At 43.7% G+C, this 22119-nt stretch overlaps 2 protein-coding genes across 4 annotated transcripts; one reads left to right on the plus strand and one right to left on the minus strand.

Annotated features, from left to right (window-relative positions):
* The first annotated feature begins 346 nt into the window (after positions 1-346).
* Positions 347-12062, plus strand: NKAP (NFKB activating protein). The gene is made up of 9 exons (XM_079962882.1): positions 347-684; positions 4732-4812; positions 5232-5308; positions 5674-5724; positions 6458-6506; positions 7181-7296; positions 7717-7792; positions 8967-9116; positions 9280-12062. Exons 1-9 carry the CDS (start codon positions 413-415, stop codon positions 9452-9454), a joined length of 1047 nt encoding a protein of 348 aa, XP_079819008.1. The 5' UTR covers positions 347-412; the 3' UTR covers positions 9455-12062.
* A 943-nt stretch (positions 12063-13005) lies between these two features.
* Positions 13006-22119, minus strand: AKAP14 (A-kinase anchoring protein 14). 3 transcript variants are annotated; one of them, XM_079962937.1, is made up of 6 exons: positions 21760-21931; positions 20678-20882; positions 20488-20585; positions 17704-17883; positions 14973-15025; positions 13006-13172 (listed from the first exon to the last, which is right to left on the minus strand). In XM_079962937.1, exons 1-6 carry the CDS (start codon positions 21841-21843, stop codon positions 13088-13090), a joined length of 705 nt encoding a protein of 234 aa, XP_079819063.1. In that variant the 5' UTR covers positions 21844-21931; the 3' UTR covers positions 13006-13087. The 3 variants fall into 3 exon arrangements, with proteins under 3 accessions (XP_079819063.1, XP_079819064.1, XP_079819065.1); XM_079962938.1 differs by having other exon boundaries at positions 20678-20884; positions 21693-21877; XM_079962939.1 differs by lacking the exons at positions 13006-13172; positions 14973-15025; positions 17704-17883 and adding an exon at positions 17916-18404 and having other exon boundaries at positions 21760-22119.

Genomic DNA, 22119 nt, shown 5'->3' on the forward strand with positions numbered 1-22119 from the left:
CAGCACGAGCGCTATACGGTGTTGCGCCCGGATGCAGAGGGTAACCGTAGAGATAAAAAGTAAAGAAACGTAATCTACGTAATATTTGACCCGTGAATATTATAAACGGCATCATTCACACAGAGGCTAACTATATATATATATAAAGAGAGAGAGTGTGTGCATGTGTCTTTATTTTTTAAATGCCACAGAAAATAGAAAAAACTAGTCGTTTAGACCCATCAATATAGGATATCAAACGCTTGACGGAGGAGTTTGAAAAGCGCGCCGGAAGTGACGTGAAGGGGAAATAAACACACAAACACACAGACACACACACCGACGCCACATCCGGCGGAAGGAAAAGGCCTCTCTGTGGACCGTTGGCGACGCTTCCGCTACTCGAGGCGCCGGAGGACCTCCTGCCGAGGCCATGGCGCCGGTGTCCCGCTCGCGGAGCCCAGAGGAGTCGCCGCCGCCGCCGCCGCCCTCACGGCGGGATCGGAGCGGCAGCTCAACCAGCCCTTCCCCGCCCAGGTCCAGCCGGAGCAAGAGGTCCCGAGCCCGGTCTCCGTCCGGGTCTCGGTCCCGCGAGCGCGGTGGCGGCGGCGGGTTCCGTCAGCGGCCCGGCCCGCTTCACCACTTCGGCCACCGCCATGGCCCAGAGCACTACGGCAAGGAGCAGGAGGAGTCGCTGAGGCAGAGGTACGTGGGGAGGCTTGCTTGCTGGCCTCATCCGAGAAAGGGTCCTGGCGGGGTCTCCCCTCTTGAATATTTCATCCCTTCCTCCCTTACCTCTTTAATGCGCCGCTTGATTGAGGCTTGCAAAAAGATAGCAGCGCCGAGGCACGTGCCCTCCTTTATAAACATCGGAAGGTTAAATAAAGTACCAAGAGAGAGAGAGGAAAGTTACATGCAAGCTGTGCAGGAAAAGGTGCAGCTTCGGCTGAGGCTTCCCTTCCCCGCCCCCTCCCCGGGTACCTGTTCCTTTCCCCGCTTTTGCTAGCTGCAGCTACGAAACGGACAACTGTGAAATCAGTGTAGAGGATCTCAACTCAGGGATAAGGAACTTGTGGCTCTCTGGATGTAGTTGGCTGTGCAGACTGGAAGTTGGCAACATATGGAATGTCCCCCATCCCCGATCTATATGAATCAGTGTCCAAGTTTAACCAGTTTCTCATAAAAAGTTAACACAAAGAGTGGTTGTGCCTTTATGTGGTTGTGGTTGTGCCCCAAGTCATTTCTCTCCCACCCTTTCAGAATGTATGTATATGGTTAGTTTTGCCATATTTGCAGATCTCCGTTCTTCCCTTATTTCTGTATACCAGAGTTGCTGTTAAAAAGCACAGAAGCAGGGCTGTTTTGGGGATTTTATGACAATCTAATTCTAAACCATAACAAAACCATTTGTGACATAAGATCTAATATGTTGGCTTTATATGGATTCCAATCCTTATTGGGACCAGGTTGCTGACAGCCTACCGCCTTCAGAAGTTTTGATCATCTTTGACTTTAGAGCTCGGGATGGGGAAGAAGCATGAGAATGGGATCTTCTTGGTGGCAGCACTTTGCCTGTGGCAAGTAGTATTGCAACTCATCCCCTACCCTTGTTATATCATAACAGCTAGAAGGTTATTACTATGACTCCTAGCCATGGAGGTTTAAGGTGTGATACATAGTGCAGTTTAAACTGATGAAGTGATGGCTAAATTGACTTCAGTCTCAAGCATAAACCCTGTTCATACCTGCATGGAAGTAGGTTTCATTCAATTCAGAAAGGATTTGCTTTTGAGTACATATGCAAAGGTTAGGTCGGGTAGTGATTTTGATTGGGCAACGTATCACTAAATGTTAGTCCATTGATGCAAGCATCTTGTATGTTGATTTTGCTGTTGTGTAACTTTTGTTCTGATTTAAAACAATATCTTTATTTTTATTTATATCTTTTTTGTACCACTTTATATTCTTAAGGGAGGGAAATATCAGAGCAGTTTACAACGTATTAATGCATCAAGTAAAACAATCCAGAATAAAGTCATGTATAAAGTATACATCCAAAGCAATATAATTAACAGGAAACTTAAATATTATTTTAAAGATTTAAAAATAAAACTTTACTAAAGGAATTCAGATATAAAATGCACATTTAAACCAGCATAACTAACAAGAGACTAAAATATTATAACCACATAACGTTGCTACTGCCACTGCTGCTAATCCTTCCAGTAGGGTTTCATGGCAGATAGCAGTTGTGGAAGTTCAGGCTTGATGACCTGGGTTTGTACTAAGAGACAGCCAAGATGGTCTTTGGCCTCTTCAGAAGCCTCAGCTTTAGTAGCTAGAGTCAGTCAAGGCCCTTCTCTCCCAGGCCAAGTGGCAAAAGGTGTGCAACGAAGGGAGCAGGTGCCCCAGGACTCACAGTTAAGATGAGCCTTCAATGATCTCACCTCTCTTGTGACCTCTGGACATTAATTTGTCTAACCTCTTTAGCGTGTTCAGCACTGCAATGCATCTAAGGCAGAGCTCTCCAAATTTTGTATCGTGACTTGTTAGTGTGTTGGCTGTAATGCATAGGTGTGTTGTGCAAATACTCCCTGTGCTCCTCTCTGGATTAGTTTAACCTCTGGTTTGCTAGTAAAACTGAATTACTGTGTAGCGAAATGATGCATGTCCAAAAACTGTATCACCAAAATGAAATGTTTGGAAAGCTCTGATCTAGGGAGATTGTTTTCCCTTTAAGAAAAATTCAAATACTGTTACTGATAAATTAAGATGTTTCTTGCCTTAGCAGTTCCATTCAGCTGTGAGGAACCTCAGCCTGGGTCCAAACGCAGTCTTCCTGGACTCCCTACATCATGCCCTCCTTCCCAGACACCCAAACTTGCACTGTTCACACCCTCCTTGCTGGCTTAAATGTATCATTGAACTGTGATAAAGCTTCTTAATTACCCAGTCAGAGAGGTGTGTGTTGTATGTATTAAGGATGGGCAATACTGTATCTGGTTTTCAACATCACAATATATCACCAGCTAAATGTCACAATATCTCGATATAGCACAATATATATCTGTGGTGGCGGAGGGCCTTGCTGGGCCTCCCTGCGGGGGCAGAGACTCCTGCCATACCTCCCTGCAGCAGTGGAGGGTGCGCAGAGCCGTAGCTAGGTGATCTTGCGCCCCTTGCAGAACCGTCCAGATTCTGCCCCTTACCCATGGACAAATTATTCTTTCCGCCTCTCCTCCAACCTCCCCTCATTCAATTCACCCTCTATTTCAAAAGCTTTTCTTATGAGGCAATAATTGATATTTTTATTTATAGACATATTTTAGGCCGATTTTGCACCCCTCTCTCGCCTGCGCCCCTGGCGGGGGCCCACCTCACCACCTCCTAGGTACAGCCCTGAGGGTGCGCAGTGCTTTCCTGCAGCAGCAGAGGGCCTTGCTGGGCCTCCCCGCAGCAGTGGTGGAGAGTGCACTGCACATCCCCGCAGCAGCAGAGGGTGCCACTGTAGCTCCTTATGGTGGTGGAGGGTGCGCTATGCTTCCCTGCAGCAGCTAAGGGCCTTGATGAGGCTCCCTGTGGCAGTGGAGGCCCTAAAAATGTAAAAGTAGATTTAATAAAAATTGTAAATGAACTTCCATATATTATATTTAATATATTTTTCAACTAATTTATGAGTAGTTTAAGTGATTTACTAGTCAAGTTGCATCTGCTTCCCCACATAGAGGTCTAAGTGGAATATGTGCATGCATAAGCCCCATTGAGTTCAACTAATACTGAAAAACACCCTCATCATCATTCTCACACAGTACCCAACCTCCCATTTCAGCATAAGGCAGCCAGCTAAATCTTCTACCCTCCACCCCCACCCCAGAAGGCCCCCCACCCAAGCCCTCATCCTACCAATCACTCCCTTTTTATCAAAGGGAGGGAAGGAAGGCAAACAAGCAAAAAGAGAGTCTCCTTTAAACTTTAAAAAAAAAAATCACCCTTTTTAATATGGGGGAAAGCTTTTTAGGGGGAACCAACAACATAAACAGCACCAGAAAATAAAAACAAAAACTCTTCCCCCTCTTTTTTCCACTGGTGAGGGAAGAAAGATGTGCTTTCCAGTTCTTTGTTTACTTTGTCTCTTTGATTGACTAGCTGTGGGCGGTCCCTCCTGGATTGCTAGCAGACTGAGCTCTTAAGTGGACCAGTGAATCTGAAAAAGCTTGCTGGTTTGTGTGAAGGTTTTTCTTCATTTCTCATGGGTTAGGAGAGAGGAGGGAAAGAGCAAACAAAGCTGGATACACTTTTCTACAAATTATTATAATGGATACTTTGCAGCAGTATCGGTATCTGCTGCAAAGTATCCATTCAGCTGAGGTACTTTCTGGAAAACTGTCAAGTCTCTGCCTTATTGAAACACTTATCATGTTGTTATTTTGATACAATATGGCAACTTATTGCACAGCCCTAGTGTGTGTGTGTGTGTGCAGAAATCTCTTGACTGTTTGCATGACAGGAATATAGTCTACTTCGCAAAGCTAATATTGCTCTACCCATTTTTGTCTCTGACCCCATTCCCCACTGGCATGTGGGCCCCAGAAGGTTGTCAGTGAGGAAAAGTGGTTCTCAGGCTGAAAAACAGTTCCCCACTCCAGCCACCCTTTTGCTCTATAGCAATGCTGTCTCTTATCCCTGTGTTGTGCTTAATTTTTATACATGGAAAATATGTCCTCGGTTTTAACAGAGATGCATCTTTTACAGGCGATTAAACGAGAGAGAGAGAATAGGTGAACTTGGAGCACCTGAAGTTTGGGGATTCTCACCAAAGGTTCCTGACCCAGAGTAGGTTTGTGGTTTTTTAATAAATAAATAAATACTTCTGTTTTCATTGCTGTAACCTGTCTTGAGGACCATCTCCTGAATTCTAATAAGGAGGATGGTGATTACCTTTTTCCATTTTGTTTTGTTGTCCCCCCATGTTGGCTTATTTAGCATCATGGTTTTGTCAAATGCATTTTGTGTTCAACTTTGCTACATTCCTAAAACCAAATTGTAGAATCCCTTGGCATATTTAGCCCCATATATATAATTAATATTTTTAAATCCGAACAGTGGTAAGCTCTCATACAGAAATTTATTTTATTGAAATACTTAACACTGAAGTCTTTATATGCTTTTGACTGCAGCTTTTCAAATTATGATGATATATTTTGCACTTCTCCCTACACTAATATTGTTTTGTGCTCTGCCTTTAAATCTAGCTCTGATGAACACACTCCTGCAGAAGATGAAGATGGTACATCTAAAAAGAGCAGCTCTTCTGATTCCAGCTCAGAAGGTATTTTGCACTGATTTGGTGGCATTTGGGTAACATCATTAGTATTTGTAGGGACTGAGTTGTCTTTCCTTCCTAGAAGGAATGCACTCCAAATGGAATTTCTAAAGTAAATTGCATCAATAATAATTAATGTCGCCAGTTCCTGACTCGGTGACCCTTCCCATTGCCTTAACAGTTGTCATACTATTTGCAAATGATGTCTCCCATCCATATGCAACAGCAGTCCCCTACCTGTTCTAGAAAGCAAGGCTGCAGCCTGGCCTCATAGGTGTAGCAGATGCAATCTGTTGGTCAGGAAGTAACAACCCATAGAGTGGACTGTTTGGCTTGATTGTAGAAACATTTCGTTTTCAAATTCTTTTCAGAGGAGGAGAAGAGGAAGAAAAAGAAGAAAAGGAAGAGAAAAGCTGCTTCACGTATGTGTGAACCTGTTGTGCAAAACTTGTGTTCCCAGCTTGGAATTGGCCTCTTTCTTCTTTTGAGCTGCACACTTAAAGGGGATTCTCCCTACCCACCTACACTATAGTTCAAATAAGGAATAGCAAATTCCCATAGTCTTTAAAGTCATATTTATTATTCCATTCATTCTGAAGTATTAACTTCTTCAGTTATCAAGAATTTTGGCAAATTGAGAATCATATCACAATAGCCCCATACTAACATTGTTCCATTGGACCCTTAAGCTCTCAGGAAGATGAGCTACAATTGAGTGATATTGCATGAATGTTCATAAATCATAGTGGGGGTTTTTAAAATGAATATCATGTGTGGCATAGTGGTGCTGGGCCCTCCAGCTCCCATTAGCCTCAGCCAATGCGGGGGTGATGACAGCTGCAGATTCTCATCAGGAAAGCTGCTGCTTTTCCATTCCTATTGTGAATAGTCCAGGACTGCAATGCATTATGCACTGGGGAATAATTAAATTCCTTATTCAGCTGCTATGTAATGTATATTAGGCTGGGAAAGTGAGTAGGTGGTTCAAAGTTACCCAGTCGGCTTCCTGGCTGATTTGGAATTTTTGTTCTGGTCTTCCCAGTCCTAACCCAACAGCATTCACTATACCACACTGGTTTTCCACCCTTCTTTCACTCAAGCATATTATGCCTTACCCCTGCTTATTTTTGTTTCTCTTTGTTATTAACATTTCAGGTGATGAGGAAAAAAAGAAATCCAAGAAGAGGAAAAAGAAGCATAGGAAGTAAGAGCTGTTTTTTTAAAAAAAAACTTGTAAAATTGCGGAGAGTTTGTGTGTTTCATAATACTAGTATCAAACTCCTGTTTCCCCAGCTACTATGTTGTCACCAAGAGAACTCTTGACTCGGCTTTCAACTTCTGCTTTTGTTTATTTCATTTTGCATTGTTAATTTTTGTTTTGGATTTTATTTTCCTTTCCTTTTGGTCTGGTTGCTGTCACCAGTTATGTCAATAATGTAGTAGAAGTTTTGTTAGTAAATAGATATGGAACAAAACTAAGGCCACATTCATCTGAAAGAAAGCCTCACTGAACTTGATGAGAGTGGTTTCTGAGTTTGTGTTGTAAAGGAAAAGAGAAGGGGGACCAAATGTGTTTATGCTCTCAGTGCTTCACATCTTCCTTGTGAGCAAGCTTTGTGCTGCATTGTGTGTGTGTTGTTGTTTTTTATTTGGCCCCCAAAAGGTTTTTTCTTGGGTTATGGTTTTCCCCCCATAGCATCCTTTATACATATGGCTTTTCTTTAACCCTTTCATTGATAATATTCTTAATATTGATATATTGATAATATTCTTGTAAGCGACACGAAGCCAAAACATTTCTTCTTGTTCTTACCAACCTTTCTTCTTCCTTGCTTTGATTTTACATATTTATCCCATTTCCCTCTCACTTCTCAACAGAAAAAAGTCCAAGAAAAGAAAGAGTAAAAAGAGCAGGAAAGACTTCAGCGAGTCAAGCAGCGAAGATTCTGATGACGATGAGCAGGAAGAGGATGATCTCTGGATTGAGAGATCAAGTAGGTTTTGAATGCTCATAGCTTCTTGGAAAAACCTGCGCACAGGAGCAGCCTTCACTGTTAGATTGGTCTTTGTTAAGGAAAGGCATCCCTAAAGAGATGTCAACTGAAGTAGGCTTAAATTTATTCCTTTTGTAAGATGGTTATTTAGTTTATATGTATACCCCACCTATTCCAACAGAAAAAAATCAGGTGGGCTAATAAAATGAATATGCCATACAAAATAGAGCAGACCACTCATGCAGAGTGGCTGGCTGCTGATGGGGCTCAAAGTGGGAGGGTCAAGGTGGCAGTTAGGCCAGGCAGACCCCACAGAAAGGATGGCAATGATAACATTTGTAGTTGGGTTAAAAAAACCTGGTTAAATAATGCATTAGAGAAGGTTTTGGCTTCATTCTTCCTTTTATTGCTTTCTTGCAGAAAATGCAGATGCTGTGGATTTCATAGGACCAGAAGCTCCCATTACTCATGCCTCTCAAGATGATCGGCCCTTGAAGTAAGTGCTGCACCTTTAGTTTATTTCAGCATTTGAAATCCAAGGTAGCCCAGGAATCCAGATGCAGTTCTTAACTGTATAGCATATTTAGATGTTCACAGAGCTCAGATAACAGAGCCTATATAATCCTTAATAATCCTCAGCAAGCATCCTATAAGTTAGATCAATGCTATGTTTCCTGTACAGTGGTACCTTTGTTCTCGAACTTAATCCATTCCGGGAGTCTGTCTGACTCCTGAAACTGTTCGAAAACCGAGGTGCAGCTTCTGATTGGCTGCAGGAGCTTCCTGCGCTCAATTGGAAACCACGTCAGACGTTCGGCTTCGGGAAAAACGTTTGCAAACCGGAACATTTCCAGGTTTGCGGCATTCAGGAGCTGATTTGTTTGACAACCAAGCCATTTGGGAACCAAGGTACCACTACTACAGATGAGTGAGTCTGAAAAAAATAGTAGCTTGCTTTAAGTCCATCTTTTTCATTTGTGGCTAAGGTGAAATTTGATGTGGGAACTTCCTGCTCTTATTGGCACCTGGATGGGTGGATGTTCCAGAAGGGGTCGTTTCATGAGTTGAAAATATGGGCCGCAATTGTGTGCCCTGACCTTTTAATGGACTATAATCTAATAGCGGCGTGCTAATGCACGCGAGAGAACTGTGCTGGAGCCCCATGAAAACTTGCTCTATATTTTGCTGTGACATTTGCTTAAACTAGATGTTCTTACACTTCCTTTTCTAACATGTCTCACCTTGACAGTGAAGGGAAACAGGTAGCAATGTGGAAAAGAACAAACTCTGGCTGCACTGCTTGTCCCAGCATTTTCTTATTGTTGCCCAGACAGAATGGAAAGCTTAACAGGAGGAAATCTAGGTGGAATAATGAGGCCAAGATAATTAAGATACCTCCTTTTGTCCTGTCTATCTTAGAGGCACTTTGTAAGGAAGCTAGGATTGCAATGGTAAACTGAGAAGGGATCCAAGGTTCCAGCTTCCCTTACCTATCTAGGACATCTTGCAGAAAATGGGCCTGTATATGAAATAATACTTTTAAGTTATCTTGCTTTGTCCTTTTCAGCTTCTCTGTATCCATAGCTAGAGAGAGAAGTCAGCGGGGCTTTGGGATGCCAATATATATATATATATATTTGTAATGTAACGATCCTGTCTTTTTCTTAAAGCTATGGACATGCTTTACTCCCCGGTGAAGGCGCTGCCATGGCGGAATATGTAAAAGCTGGAAAACGCATCCCTAGGAGAGGTGAAATTGGTCTAACCAGTGAAGAAATTGCATCATTTGAGAAGTCTGGCTATGTGATGAGCGGCAGCAGGTGAGTGTTCTGGTGGGGATTGCTGTGAAATTTTGCTGCTGTTATACAGTGTAGAGGGAGACATTTGGGTAATGGCTAATAGAAATTGAGCTGGTAATGAAGGAAATCTTCTCTTCCTGTTGAACATTACTGGTTATTTGATGCACATCTTGTTTCTCTACAGGCACCGGAGAATGGAAGCCGTGCGTCTGCGTAAGGAGAACCAGATCTACAGTGCAGATGAAAAGAGGGCCCTGGCATCTTTCAACCAGGAGGAGAGGCGGAAGAGAGAGAACAAGATTCTGGCAAGCTTCCGAGAGATGGTCTACAGGAAAACCAAGGGCAAAGACGACAAATGAACAGGATGCTCTTCTTGTGCATATTGACAACTGTCCCGTTACAGCGATTCACAAACAGGTGTCCAGCATCACAGCCCTACTTGCAGGGTGTACTGCTGGTTGAACTTTTGGAAATGGTTTATATGTATCAATAAGAACCTTGACAGGTGTATGTGGATAGCCTGTTCACAAATTTGCTGTATGGCATTAACAGCAGCAGAAGGACAATTACCTAAATGAAATGAGACAAGGCTCTATTGCAAACTATCCCAAAATATTGCTAGGAATCCAAGGTACTGTGCCAGCTGGTGGATTTAAAATTCTGAGCAGCAAATCAAGACTTGTGGAACTGAAACTTGGCATTTTGTTAAGGTTGCTTTGTTTTCAGTCCTAAGAGAATGTTGAGTATACAGTACGAGTCACAGAGTGGATCAGGGTGATCTTCCAATGGCATTAGATAACCAAATAAATGTTGGTGTGTGTATATATATATATATGGGAATTCTTGGATGCCAACATTTCAAGTTCTGGGCAAGTACTCTTTGGTGAGAGAACCCCATCAGAGAGTTGGAAGTCACAATATATTCAGCAAAGTAAAGCATGGAAATATAGGCTGTTTTACCTTTAAAATATGCGCTTTCAGGTGAGTTCCAAATTTTCCCTCTTCCCCCAGAGTGGGATATGACCACACATTTGACAAGTTACAAGATTGTTTACTAACAAACTCTCCAAAGGTCAGATTCATGTGCTCTTCCACAAATCAGTCAGAAAAGTTGCACAGGCAGTAAAACTTAACTTAGTTACAAAGTGATGAAAGTTCCTAAACATAGGAAGTGAATTGGCCTAGGAACTGGCCTAGGAAGTGAAGAGTAGTTTGTGAGAAGCCATGCTGCTAAGCTGGAGTAACCAGTTCAAACCTCTTCACATGCTAAGGTGCTCAGGTAGACTGGGAGGAAATGATAGGTTTGATTCCCAAGGTAAGGGAACTGACATAGCTAAGCCTGGCAGGACAGCTAACTCTATTGTATTAACCATTTCATGCATTAATTAGACTTAAGCATGTTGGTTATATGGGGCTGGTTATCCCACAATAACAGATGGTGCAAATTGATTGTACCATTGATTGCACAAAGACAAAAAGTCATTAACACAGCCTTTTTAAGCTTCAGAACAGAGTTGTTTGTTGTATATTAGTGAGACTTGATTCTCTTTTACTAGATTTTAAGTGACTTAAATTATAGTCTTTTTCAGTGGCTCTGATTCCTTGTAAATATAGTTGGAGCAGCTCACTTTGGTCAGATTTGTACATTTTAAGTATTAATATATTTTATAATTTTAATAAGAAGCTGTATAATGCTTCAGTAGAGTGTCTTCCAGTGACTAGCCTGTTACTGAGCCAGCAGTGTAATGGGCATTTCTCTTAGTACAGATTTGCTTTCATCATCCTCTACATTAACTAGTATGGGGAGTCTGACTGATAGCTCATCAAGAGAGAGAACTATTTGAAGATTGGAAGCATCCTCCTACCTGACTTCATTGTGCAAATAGAGTTTCAGTGGAACAAAACAGGTTAGATATCCACAGGCTTTGATGGGCTGAAAACATGACCCCTATTGTAGGCAAAGTCTTTATGCCAGTATTGAAATGTGTCTGGCAGGTGCCATCCACTGTGACTTCTGAGCACCTCTGCTCTTTCAGAAGCCTCAAAATAGCCTCCCAAAAAGCCTCAAACCCAGCCTCCCAAGTTCAGGGGACCCTTAGGGGCACAAGGTACTGTGATGCAAAAGTTGGGAGGGAGTGGTGAAGTCATAAAATGTGTACAGGCAGTGGGCTTGATGTGCATCCTGTGTACCATTCCTTTCACAATTCCAAAACCATGTATTATTTCTGGAAAGTTACATTTAAAATTGTTTCCCTGGGTGCACCTTAGTTGTTGTTTTTTATCTATGGCTTGTCAGTTTCAAGCCATGACTCGCTCGTTCTTTGAAACAGCTATAAAAATAAACACTTCATTTGACAGTGTTTGAAAGCACTTGCCATTTGGAAAATTGGAACCCGGGGCTGTGGCTCCCAAGCAGGTCTTGATTAAAGATCACATGTCAACGGCTTAGTGTGCATGTTGCAGTCTATGGTACTAACTTGCTATTACTCAAATAGGTGAACAACTGGGACTGATGAGAGCAAGAATTCCCAATAATAAAATTGTGGGATGTAATCCATTGGTGCAGTCAAATGCAACATTCCTTGTTTCCCTAGAGTGGGCACAGGCAGGGGGACATCCAGTCAGTGTAACTTCCTATACCACCGGTCGGGAGCTCCTTCCACTGCTTGTGACCTGGGAGATTGGTATGGCTCTGCCTCACTCCTTAAAAGAGCCGAGTCATAAAGCCATTTTCTCACTTCCTGTTTTTCTCTTGTCTTCCTTGCTGATCTTTTGCTGCCACGCTGCTCTCCTGCAACCATTTTCTATTCTTCATGTAATTTTGCTGTCTGCTGGCTCTTAGCCAGCAGCACAAGTTCAGTCTCCATATGAGATGAACTCACAGTTTCTTTGTGTAACTACCAAGTAAAGTCTGCCTTTCAGGAATCATATTGTGAACTGAAATGTGAGTAAACTTTTTGTTACTTTGCTCAGAAAGACTCTCGTATCTTTATTCTTTTCAGAGGGATTAAAGGCAACACCAGAAAATAATCTTAACTACGAGATTCAAACGAATCTGCAAACTAGCTTCCAGCTATATTGAGGGGAATTTGCTCTGCTACATCATAATACTTAATCAATACAGTGGTACCTCGGGTTAAGAACTTAATTTGTTCTGGAGGTCCGTTCTTAACCTGAAACGGTTCTTAACCTGAAGCACCACTTTAGCTAATGGGGCCTCCTGCTGCCGCCGCACCCCCGGAGCACGATTTCTGTTCTCATCCTGCAGCAAAGTTCTTAAGCCGAGGTACTATTTCTAGGTTAGCAGAGTCTGTAACCTGAAGTGTCTGTAACCCGAGGTACCATTGTATATCCTTCCCTACCATCCTTAGCATTCCCACAAAAACCATTAAGCATATTTCAATGAGTTTCAAGAAAAATAATACATAAAACATTTTAAAAGGTAGAGGAAAACAAAAATAACAATACAACAGTAAAATATAATTAAGTATTCCCAATAGTAAGGGATAATGGGAGTTGTTGTCCAAAACATCTGGCGGCGGTCTAGCTTATGACACAAAGTGACATGCAAATTCCCTTAAACAGAGTTTTGCAGACCTTGGCAGTGTGGCCATATCTGTGTAAGCAAAGCTTCGTTTCCTAACATGGTACCCTCCAGATGTTGTGGAGTACAATTTGCATCTGCCCCAGCCAGCCTGGTGAATGGTCATGAATTATGTAGGGAGGGGAGCACCACGTTTGCTACCCTTGGCCTACATAGACTTGGAAGATTGCAGTAAGTGGAGATCTCTGCCATGTCTACTGCAAGATTAAGGGCACTGATGCTTCGCGGGTTTGATCAAATAACATTTGCTCTCCAGGAATTAAGCCTTCTAACACAACACAGAAAGACCAAAAATGAGAAGCTGACTACAGATATGCACAACTTTTATTTATAAAAACTAGCAGAAAACCTAAAAGAGAGTTTTTAGTTTGTAACAATTCCAGAGGAACTAAAAAGTGATGGTCTCCATCATGATTATTTTGCTTTCAATCACATCTTTGAGCCATTTTTCTTTGAATCGAGACTCTCCTGGCCTATAGAGAGAGACAGCAGAAGAAATATAACACAAGAGTTGGGTTACTTAACACAACTGAGTTGGGAACTGTGGTTTGTTTTTTTGAAAAGTTATTTCCCTTACAATATTCATCATAATCATCTACTATCTGCAGGTCTTGAGTTCGGGTTACAACAGTTAAAAAAAAAAAAAACAGATTACAGTCATAGGAATAGGAATAGGGTGGATCCTGATTTTTTAAAATGGCTTGTTTTGACATTGCTCAAATGCACTATGTGCTAACACTTCTGTCCTGATGTCTGTGCCACCTTTAGCTTGTTCCTGCACACATCTGTATTTTTAATGCACTGATTTGTGCCTTTTAACCCATTTATGGTGACTTTAAAAAAAACCCACAGGAAAAAACCTTAAATTTCTGCAACCAAAATCTGAGTGCTCTTGCACACAGAAAAACTAAAACAAAATTTGTGTCAAGGGATGGTATCCAGTGAACTTGTTCCATTAGCTAAGGCTGCCATAAGTCCAGAATTTCAAAGCTGGAATTGATGTCTGGGGGCAATTTCTGAAAGGCAGTACTTTATCCTGGATCTTAGGCAAGTCAATCGAAAAATCGTGATTTTTTTTTGGGGGGAGGGCGTTCTTTGTCAAAGCTCAACAACTTTCTGGGTGTCCCGGATTTTTACTTTTTGAAATATGGCAACCCTACATTAGCAGAAGGATTTACACTTGCACAATTGAATTTTGCCCCCTCTCTGCACACTCATAATCAACTCCTGAGAGTTGGGGGAAACCCAGGACAGATCTTCGAGTCACACAGGGGTATACGAAGTCGCGCACTTTAAAGGTAAAGGTAAACGTACCCCTGCCCGTACGGGCCAGTCTTGACAGACTCTGGGGTTGTGCGCCCATCTCACTTAAGAGGCCAGGGGCCAGCGCTGTCTGGAGACACTTCCGGGTCACGTGGCCAGCGTGACATCGCTGCTCTGGCCAGAGCCAGAGCCAGAGCCGCACACGGAAACGCCGTTTACCTTCCCGCTGGTAAGCGGTCCCTATTTATCTACTTGCACCCGGAGGTGCTTTCGAACTGCTAGGTTGGCAGGCGCTGGGACCGAGCAGCGGGAGCGCACCCCGCCGCAGGGATTCGAACCGCCGACCTTTCGATCGGCAAGCCCTAGGTGCTGAGGCTTTAACCCACAGCGCCACCTGCGTCAACTCCTGAGAGTTGGGGGAAACCCAGGACAGATCTTCGAGTCACACAGGGGTATACGAAGTCGCGCACTTTACACAAGTGTAAATTCCTGCACTACCAGAATGGGTTACTTAACACTACATTGGATGCAACCCTCTTAGGTCCCTAATGTAAAACAAATCTCAGTCAGTCATAGGCATGGTGTCCAGTAATGAGCATGTGATCCAATTTTGGGGAAGCCTCTTAAACTCAGGGCACATCTTGAATAAACAATCCTTTAGCACTAAGCAGCAGAATCCTAGACATTCCTGGTAGGTAGGTATAGGATTGCAGGCTAAGAGATGAATCTTCAGTGAATGTAGTTGAAAAAAACCAAAAAACAGCCATGTGTCCTGCAAACTGTAGCAGATTATGGTACATTTTTTTGCAGCTGATTTCTGCACAAGAGCAGGCCTGGCCTCTTCTAAGCCAGCTGTCTTAGTTGCAAATCAAAGAGACACAGAGAAAGGCAGGTACAATTCACTCCTAGATGGGTTTGCAAGATGAGCAGATCTTTCCCCATAACAAAACATTTAGCAGAATTTATCATACCACCATTATTTCATGGATTATTTTTAAAATAGAAAATACCTGTGAATTAGCTTATTCGTCTCCACCACAAAGAATACTTCAACAGGTAATGTCTGCATTAAATGAGGGAGAGAGAAAAATAATACTTCGTTTAAACTCTGAGAATGTTGGGTTTCCATTTTGCTTTTTAAAATCACCCTTCCCTGCAAGGGCTTTCTGGTCCTCATGGACACTAGTAAACTCAAAATGCAATAGCAATAGGAAATTTGCAAGCAAGAGAAGCCTGACCGTAATGTTGGGGTCTGATGGGCCTCTAGGGTCTTGGTACTATGTGTGATAGGAATTTTATGCTCTTAAATATATGATAATGTTCATAAGTATACCAACCAAGCACATACATACCGGTAGATCAGCACAGGAAGGCCAGCCTGGAACCATTTTGATTCCTAAACTGATCAAATCTTTTCTCTACAAGGTCAAAATGGAAAAGCCTCCCCGTTGTCTTTTCCTTCACAAATCCTGTCTTAAGGGTATGTCTGTGTTTGAATAGGGTGTGAGCCTGTGACATTGCCCAGGAACTAAATATTTATCATTACAAAAGACTGGCCAGGCTACCCAGGAAATCCAATCAAGTAACCTGTCAGACAGGAGATAAACAAGGACAAGAGAAAAACAACATTAAAATTTCTGTTTTAGACCGCCTTTTCTGTGATGTAGGTGTGATGTATCTGAGGGGTGGTCTTAGGTTACACCCCTTCTGTGATGTATGTATGATGTTTCTGGGGGTGGTCTTGATCTACAGGGTGGCAATTTCAAAAGTCTTTATAAGGCTTTGCCCACCATTTTTCTGGGTCCCTCCTCTCTCCTGCAGGTGAGGGGAGCACCCTGTTGCAACAGTTCAATAAAGGCCAAGCCTACAGGCTGCTGTTTTGCTCCAAGTAATCCTGGTTGGTGTCTTTGTTTTTGTCCAAGGGAGCCCTCGGATTTTTCCGTTAACATATGTATACTATAAGCCTCTGCAGCTCAACCTTTCCAACTGGGAAAGGTTACAAAATTGTATTTCAGTTATTTTTAAACATTTCAATACCGCGGTTCATCAAAATAAATTACAGGATGGTGTCTGCATATAGAGATTAAAATGTAATAATGATAATAATAAAAGAACAGTATCCTAAAAAGGCAGCAGTAGTTAGTCTTTTAACTTGGAAAAAAGGAGAGGAAGACTTGGTCAAAGTGTGTAAAATTATGTGTTGGGTAGATCAGCAACAGTTTTCCTGTTCTTACAAAACAAGAAGCCAGGACATCTGATGAAGCTGATTGGGAGATACAGGACAGGCAAAAGGAAGTGCTTCTAGGTGTAAGGAACCTTTGACTCTCCAGATGTTGCTGACCTCATCATCCTTGACCATTATGGGCTGTGCTTGCTGGGGTTCATGGGGGTTGTAATTCAGCAACAAATGGAGGGCCAAAAGTTCCCCATACCTGCTGTATTGGTTTTTAGCTGAGGTTCTCTTGCCTTGTTCTGCTGTTTTTATCCCTGGCATTTTGCTGCTGTCTGGTTTACTGTACTGTATTGTTTTCACTGCTTCTAAAGACCCCCTTGAAGCAGTGTAAGTTCTATACATAAACCAATTCACACTACAGCCATGTGGGGTCACATTCCCCGCCTCTGCCATTTTTTGGGTGGATGACAAGGTAAATCATACCTAAAAACAGAAGTATATGGGAAGATCCTTTCCTGTTTGTACCATTACAGAGGAAACGGTCCAAAACTTGTTATTGGTTATTTGCAATGTAAGTATTAAAGGTAAAGGTAAAGGTAAAGGGACTCCTGACCATTAGGTCCAGTCGTGACCGACTCTGGGGTTGGGGCTCTCATCTCGCTTTATTGGCCGAGGGAGCCGGCGTTCAGCTTCCAGGTCATGTGGCCAGCATGACTAAGCCGCTTCTGGCGAACCAGAGCAGCGCACGGAAACGCCGTTTCCCTTCCCACCGGAGCGGTACCTATTTATCTACTTGAACTTTGACGTGCTTTCTAACTGCTAGGTTGGCAGGAGCTGGGACCAAGCAATGGGAGCTCACCCCGTTGTGGGGATTCGAACCGCTGACCTTCTGATTGGCAAGCCTTAGGCTCTGTGGTTTAACCCACAGCACCACCCGCATCCCTTAATGGAAGTATTACTGTAACTATTATTATTAAAGTTAGAAACTGCTTACATGCCAAAATGGCTTCTACAAGTATAAAATCAGTTACAAAATCAAAACATAATTTAAATATATGACAAAACAATTCCATCAAAGCCTTAAAAGCTTTCATAATTAGACTATACTATAAATGTACAACAGTTTAAACAGTTTATAAACAATTAAATGAGGAGGGTGTATTTCAATGTCATGGTTCATAATCATTCCATCAGCACAAGTATTTCTGATACTCCTCTCCTCCAAATTGTGGGGGGTGTGGGGGCATGATGGGGCAGAAGAGTGGGGGGAAAGTCTCATAACGCTGACAGGAGTCTTTAATCTGTCTGCCACTAGCACAATTATTTAGTTCAAGTTCTTAGGAAGTTCAGGTTCAGGGGACTGTTCTGCCTAAATATGTGTGCCTTCAAATAAAGGGCATGAAGGGAGCGTGATCAAGCACTTGGCAAATGATCAAGTTTATAGATCTCAGAAGTTCAAACTTGATCCTAATGAGGGTGTTCTCTCCCCCTTCCTGCTTTTTTATTTTTATATAAGAATATTATCCTCTGGGCTTATAGGTCTTCAGAGGCGATGTCAAAATACTTACTGATGGTCTGATTTTGGAAATCTCTATGACGAAATAGACACATGCTGTAGCTCGTGGGATGGGCTTTCTACAGGTTGGGATACTCCAGCGGACCCGGTAAAAGTACCTCGTGGAATACTCCAGTTCCTCTTCGCTGATATAGTTTGTCCAATGTAGCCAGCTCTCATGAAGCTCCCATGTCTGTGGAATAAAAATAAGCCATGATGTGGCCCCATGCACAAGCATTTGCCCACATTTGCCAGCAATCGAACATAGTGGGTACAACCCGCTGTGTCAAGCACATGTCAAGCCTTTGGCGTTATCAGAATTGTAATGTTATGAGTCACACAATAAGGACTCCTGGTTTCAAATCGCCTGCCAGGCTGCAAAAACTCTCTGACTGACTGGGCCATTCGCTTTCTCCCAACTTTCCAAGATTGTAGTGAGGAGGATTAGAGGCAGGGGAAGGTTTGAGGCCGTGATCTGAGGGCACATGATGGAGGTGTTATCCAGGCCCCATTCTTGGCTGCCTGTCACTTTAAGATGGCCCAGTTCTGATCACCCACAGCCTCTGGGAATCTCTGGGCTATGTCATGGTGGGCAATCAATCCCTTTGTGATTGGCTGAGCAGGCCACCTGTCAGTTAAGACCCACTTGGTAAGAAACTCTTCAAAATGGACTGTTGCCATACAGTCCCTTGTCTGCCCAATTGACCATCTATGCTGCAACAAATGTGGAAACCAGAAGCCCATTTGTAAGTCGCTGCAATAGAACTGACGTTCTAGTGAAGGGCAGGTAACAACAACAACAGACTTTTTTAAAGTCTGACAAACACAAACCATTCTTTGCTCCTTGCTTAAACAAGATGTCTGTGGAGGCTTCCCCATAGGAGCTGATAATTGTTATCTAATATACAAAAATGATTCATTTGTGAACCTGCATCGTCTCACAAAAAAATGTGTACCACTATTTATAAGGATGCGACAAAAAGTGTTACCTGCCCAAAGATAGGGTTGGGATAGATGGATCCTAAGGGGAATGTGGTGTTGGCCTACCTGAGAGCTCCTGGCACGAATGGATTGCCTGCACTAGCAGTCATGAAAGGATGGGAGAAAAAAAGGCCTCGCCCCCACCTTCTGTCACAGCAGCCAGATAGTGAAGAGAAACAGGGTTGGGTGTGGTTTGTGCATGTACTCTGCCATGAATTCCAAGGTGGAAGAACGATAGCTATAAATGAGCATAAATGTTTAACTGTGTGGTTGAGGATGTTCATTGACTGCGGGTTCCTTTGGTCTTTTTCACATGAGGTGCAGAAGAACTTGCAATTAATGATAACAGCCAGATTCACTGCCCAATCAGAAGGTCAGCGGTTTGAATCCCCGCGACGGGGTGAGCTCCCGTTGCGTGGTCCCTGCTCCTGCCAACCTAGCAGTTCGAAAGCACGTCAGAGTGCAAGTAGATAAATAGGTATCACTCTGGCGGGAAGGTAAACTGCGTTTCCATGCACTGCTCTGGCTCGCCAGAAGCGGCTTAATCATGCTGGCCACATGACCCGGAAGCTGTACGCTGGCTTCCTCAGCCAGTAAAGCGAGATGAGCGCCACAACCCCAGAGTTGTCTGCAACTGGACCTAACGGTCAGGGATTCCTTTACCTTTACCTATGCTATTAGTCATTCATTGCTGTATATTTGATGTACTTGCAGCACCTACCCACCAAAATTTAGGGAAAAAAGATAAAGAAATATTGTTGCTCTTATTAACATAGTATCAATTATTTAGTACAATAAAGCTGCCATCCTAAACCCACTTACCAAGGACTCAGGCTCACTGAACACAGTGGAACTTATTTCCAAGTACACATCTACAGCAGTGGTTCCCAATTAGCTACCTAAGTACTGTGTTTTTTTCAAAAGTCAAGCTATGGACTTTTGAAAAATTTGAAATCTCTGTGGTAGCTTTTGTTATGTGAATGGTGCCACAGACACCCTTGGTGGGTTATGCGGACCCCTTGAGGGAACCATTGATCTAAAGGCAGCGGCGTAGCGTGGGTTGTCAGCACCCGGGGCAAGGCAAGTAATTTGCGCCCCCTAACCCGGGGCAAGGCAAGTAATTTGTGCCCCCTAACCCGGGGCAAGGCAAGTAATTTGCGCCCCTAACCCCTAACCTGCCGCCGCTGCCAGCTTCTTCTAAAGGCAGCGGCGTAGCGTGGGTTGTCAGCACCCGGGGCAAGGCAAGTAATTTGCGCCCCCTAACCCGGGGCAAGGCAAGTAATTTGTGCCCCCTAACCCGGGGCAAGGCAAGTAATTTGCGCCCCTAACCCCTAACCTGCCGCCGCTGCCAGCTTCTTCTTGCTGCTGCCTGGGCTGGTCGGGTGTGGTTCTCTCCCACGCTCAGCGCTGCGCTGGGCGGCCGCTGCACTGTCCCTCCCCCAGATAGTCCCTCCCTCGCTCTCTATCCGCTCTGCACCACAACGCACGCCTGGCACCCTCCCCCTCCACAGTGGGCGGCGACCCGGCAGCTCGGATCGGATTCGCACAGCCAGTACTGCAGTGAGAGAGAGTGAGTGAGCCAGGTAGGGGCAGAGAGCTGCGAGTGCGAGCGCCCCCCCCCCCAAATGTTGCGCCCGGTGCGGCTGGCCCCCCCTGCACCCCCACGCTACGCCACTGTCTAAAGCATTGCACTGTGTGTTGCCTTCAATGCCACCAAACATACAGGCCCTTTCCAGCTGATTCTCACAGCATATTCATGCATCCAGACAGTCATGTCACTTGGCTAAAGGCATTAAGTATCCAATTTTAAACTTACTTTTAAATAATCCTCAATCTGTGCCAGTCCATTAAATACTGTGAAATCCTTGCACTTCATCCATGTAATATTTGGTACTGGATATTTGATTCCTGGAACTGAAGGGAAGGGAATAAGTTAATCTCTGGTAAGGGTGGCTTTTATACTATCCAGGAGGCATCAAAAGCATAGCAAGTTAATATTGTAATACCTGCCTCTGTCTTTTGCAGGTGTCTAATAGTGTATATTGCATCTCTGATAACATTTTTCACAATAGACTCTGCTGCCTTCCTGATGGCTTCTAGAGCTGGATCTTCAGCTTCCACAGATGCATCTTCAGCTTCCATGGATGCATCTACAGCTTTCACAGGTGCATCTTTGCGTTCCACGTTAGTGGTCAACTCCATTGCCCACAACTCTAGAAAGAGAGGATAAGGACAGCACACAGGGTCATAAGGATCATTGATCAGAATTTGACCAACACAGCAAGCAAAACTGCATATTTGGCATCAGTGGCGTAGCGTGGGGGGTGCAGGGGGGGCCGGCCGCACCGGGCACAACTTCTGGGGTTAGGGCAAATCCACGGGTTAGGGGGCGCAAATCCACGGGTTAGGGGGCGCAAATTACTTACCTTGCCCCGGGTGCTGACAACCCACGCTACGCCACTGTTTGGCATAACCTACTCTGCCACTGCTAATCATAGAAAAGATCAAAACCCCATCACCATTCTTAAGAAAAACATTTTGGGCTGTTACACAGGGCAGACCTGGTTTACCACTGAGTGTATGCTCAACTGGAAGCTGCAACTAGTCCTGGTTCCCTGTAATAACACGGAAAGGGCCTTAGTATAAGGTAGCCTATTGGCCTACCTAGCTTGCCAGCATGGACTGGCAACAGTTCTCCAGGGTTTCAGACAGGATTCTTTCCCAACCCCAATTAGAGATGGGGGGGGGAGGGTTTGAACCCTGGCCCCTTTTGCTTCAGAGCATGTGGTTCCACCACCGAGCTATGGCTCAAACACATATTTGTTACATTCTTTCATTACATTTTGCAGTGTACGCCTTGAAAAGTATTTGGTGTATGCCTGCAAATCATAATCTGCAAAGAGGGAATGAGAAATCATGAACAAGCCTGGTTCCTTTGCATTTCTTTAGTCCTCTCATTTCCACTGCGTTCAGCCACAAATGCAAATAATTAAGAATGAGAATGTTCTGAGAAATAATCACCAAGGGATGTTGTATGAAAGTCAGCACTTCCTCAGATCCCGCAAAGGATAGTAGATCACTCCATTACCAGCTTGAAAGTGCTTTGCAGATGCTTTTCTCTTGCGATCGGAGCTGCTTTATTTCCTCCGAGATACAGGTTCCCAGGGCTCATTAAGCAGCGGGCTCTCAGGCTTCTGTGACAAGTGTTTGGTCACAATCATCGCCTGGGCAACAGCAGTTCATCCAATAGAGCTGCAGGTTTGATGTACAGGCATTCCATCCTACTGAAAGGAAAAAAAAAACACTGGTGGAGATCAGCTCTTAGCACACAGCGTGCAGCCAATGATATTGTTAGGCGTTCAAGAGGCTGGGAAGTGATTAATGCGAGTTGGGTGGTGTTTTCAGGTTATGGAGCAGGGCATATCAGCCCACATCATACGTGCACTTT

The sequence above is a fragment of the Podarcis cretensis genome (genome assembly GCF_951804945.1).
Source record: "Podarcis cretensis genome assembly, chromosome: Z".
Lineage (NCBI taxonomy): Eukaryota > Metazoa > Chordata > Lepidosauria > Squamata > Lacertidae > Podarcis > Podarcis cretensis.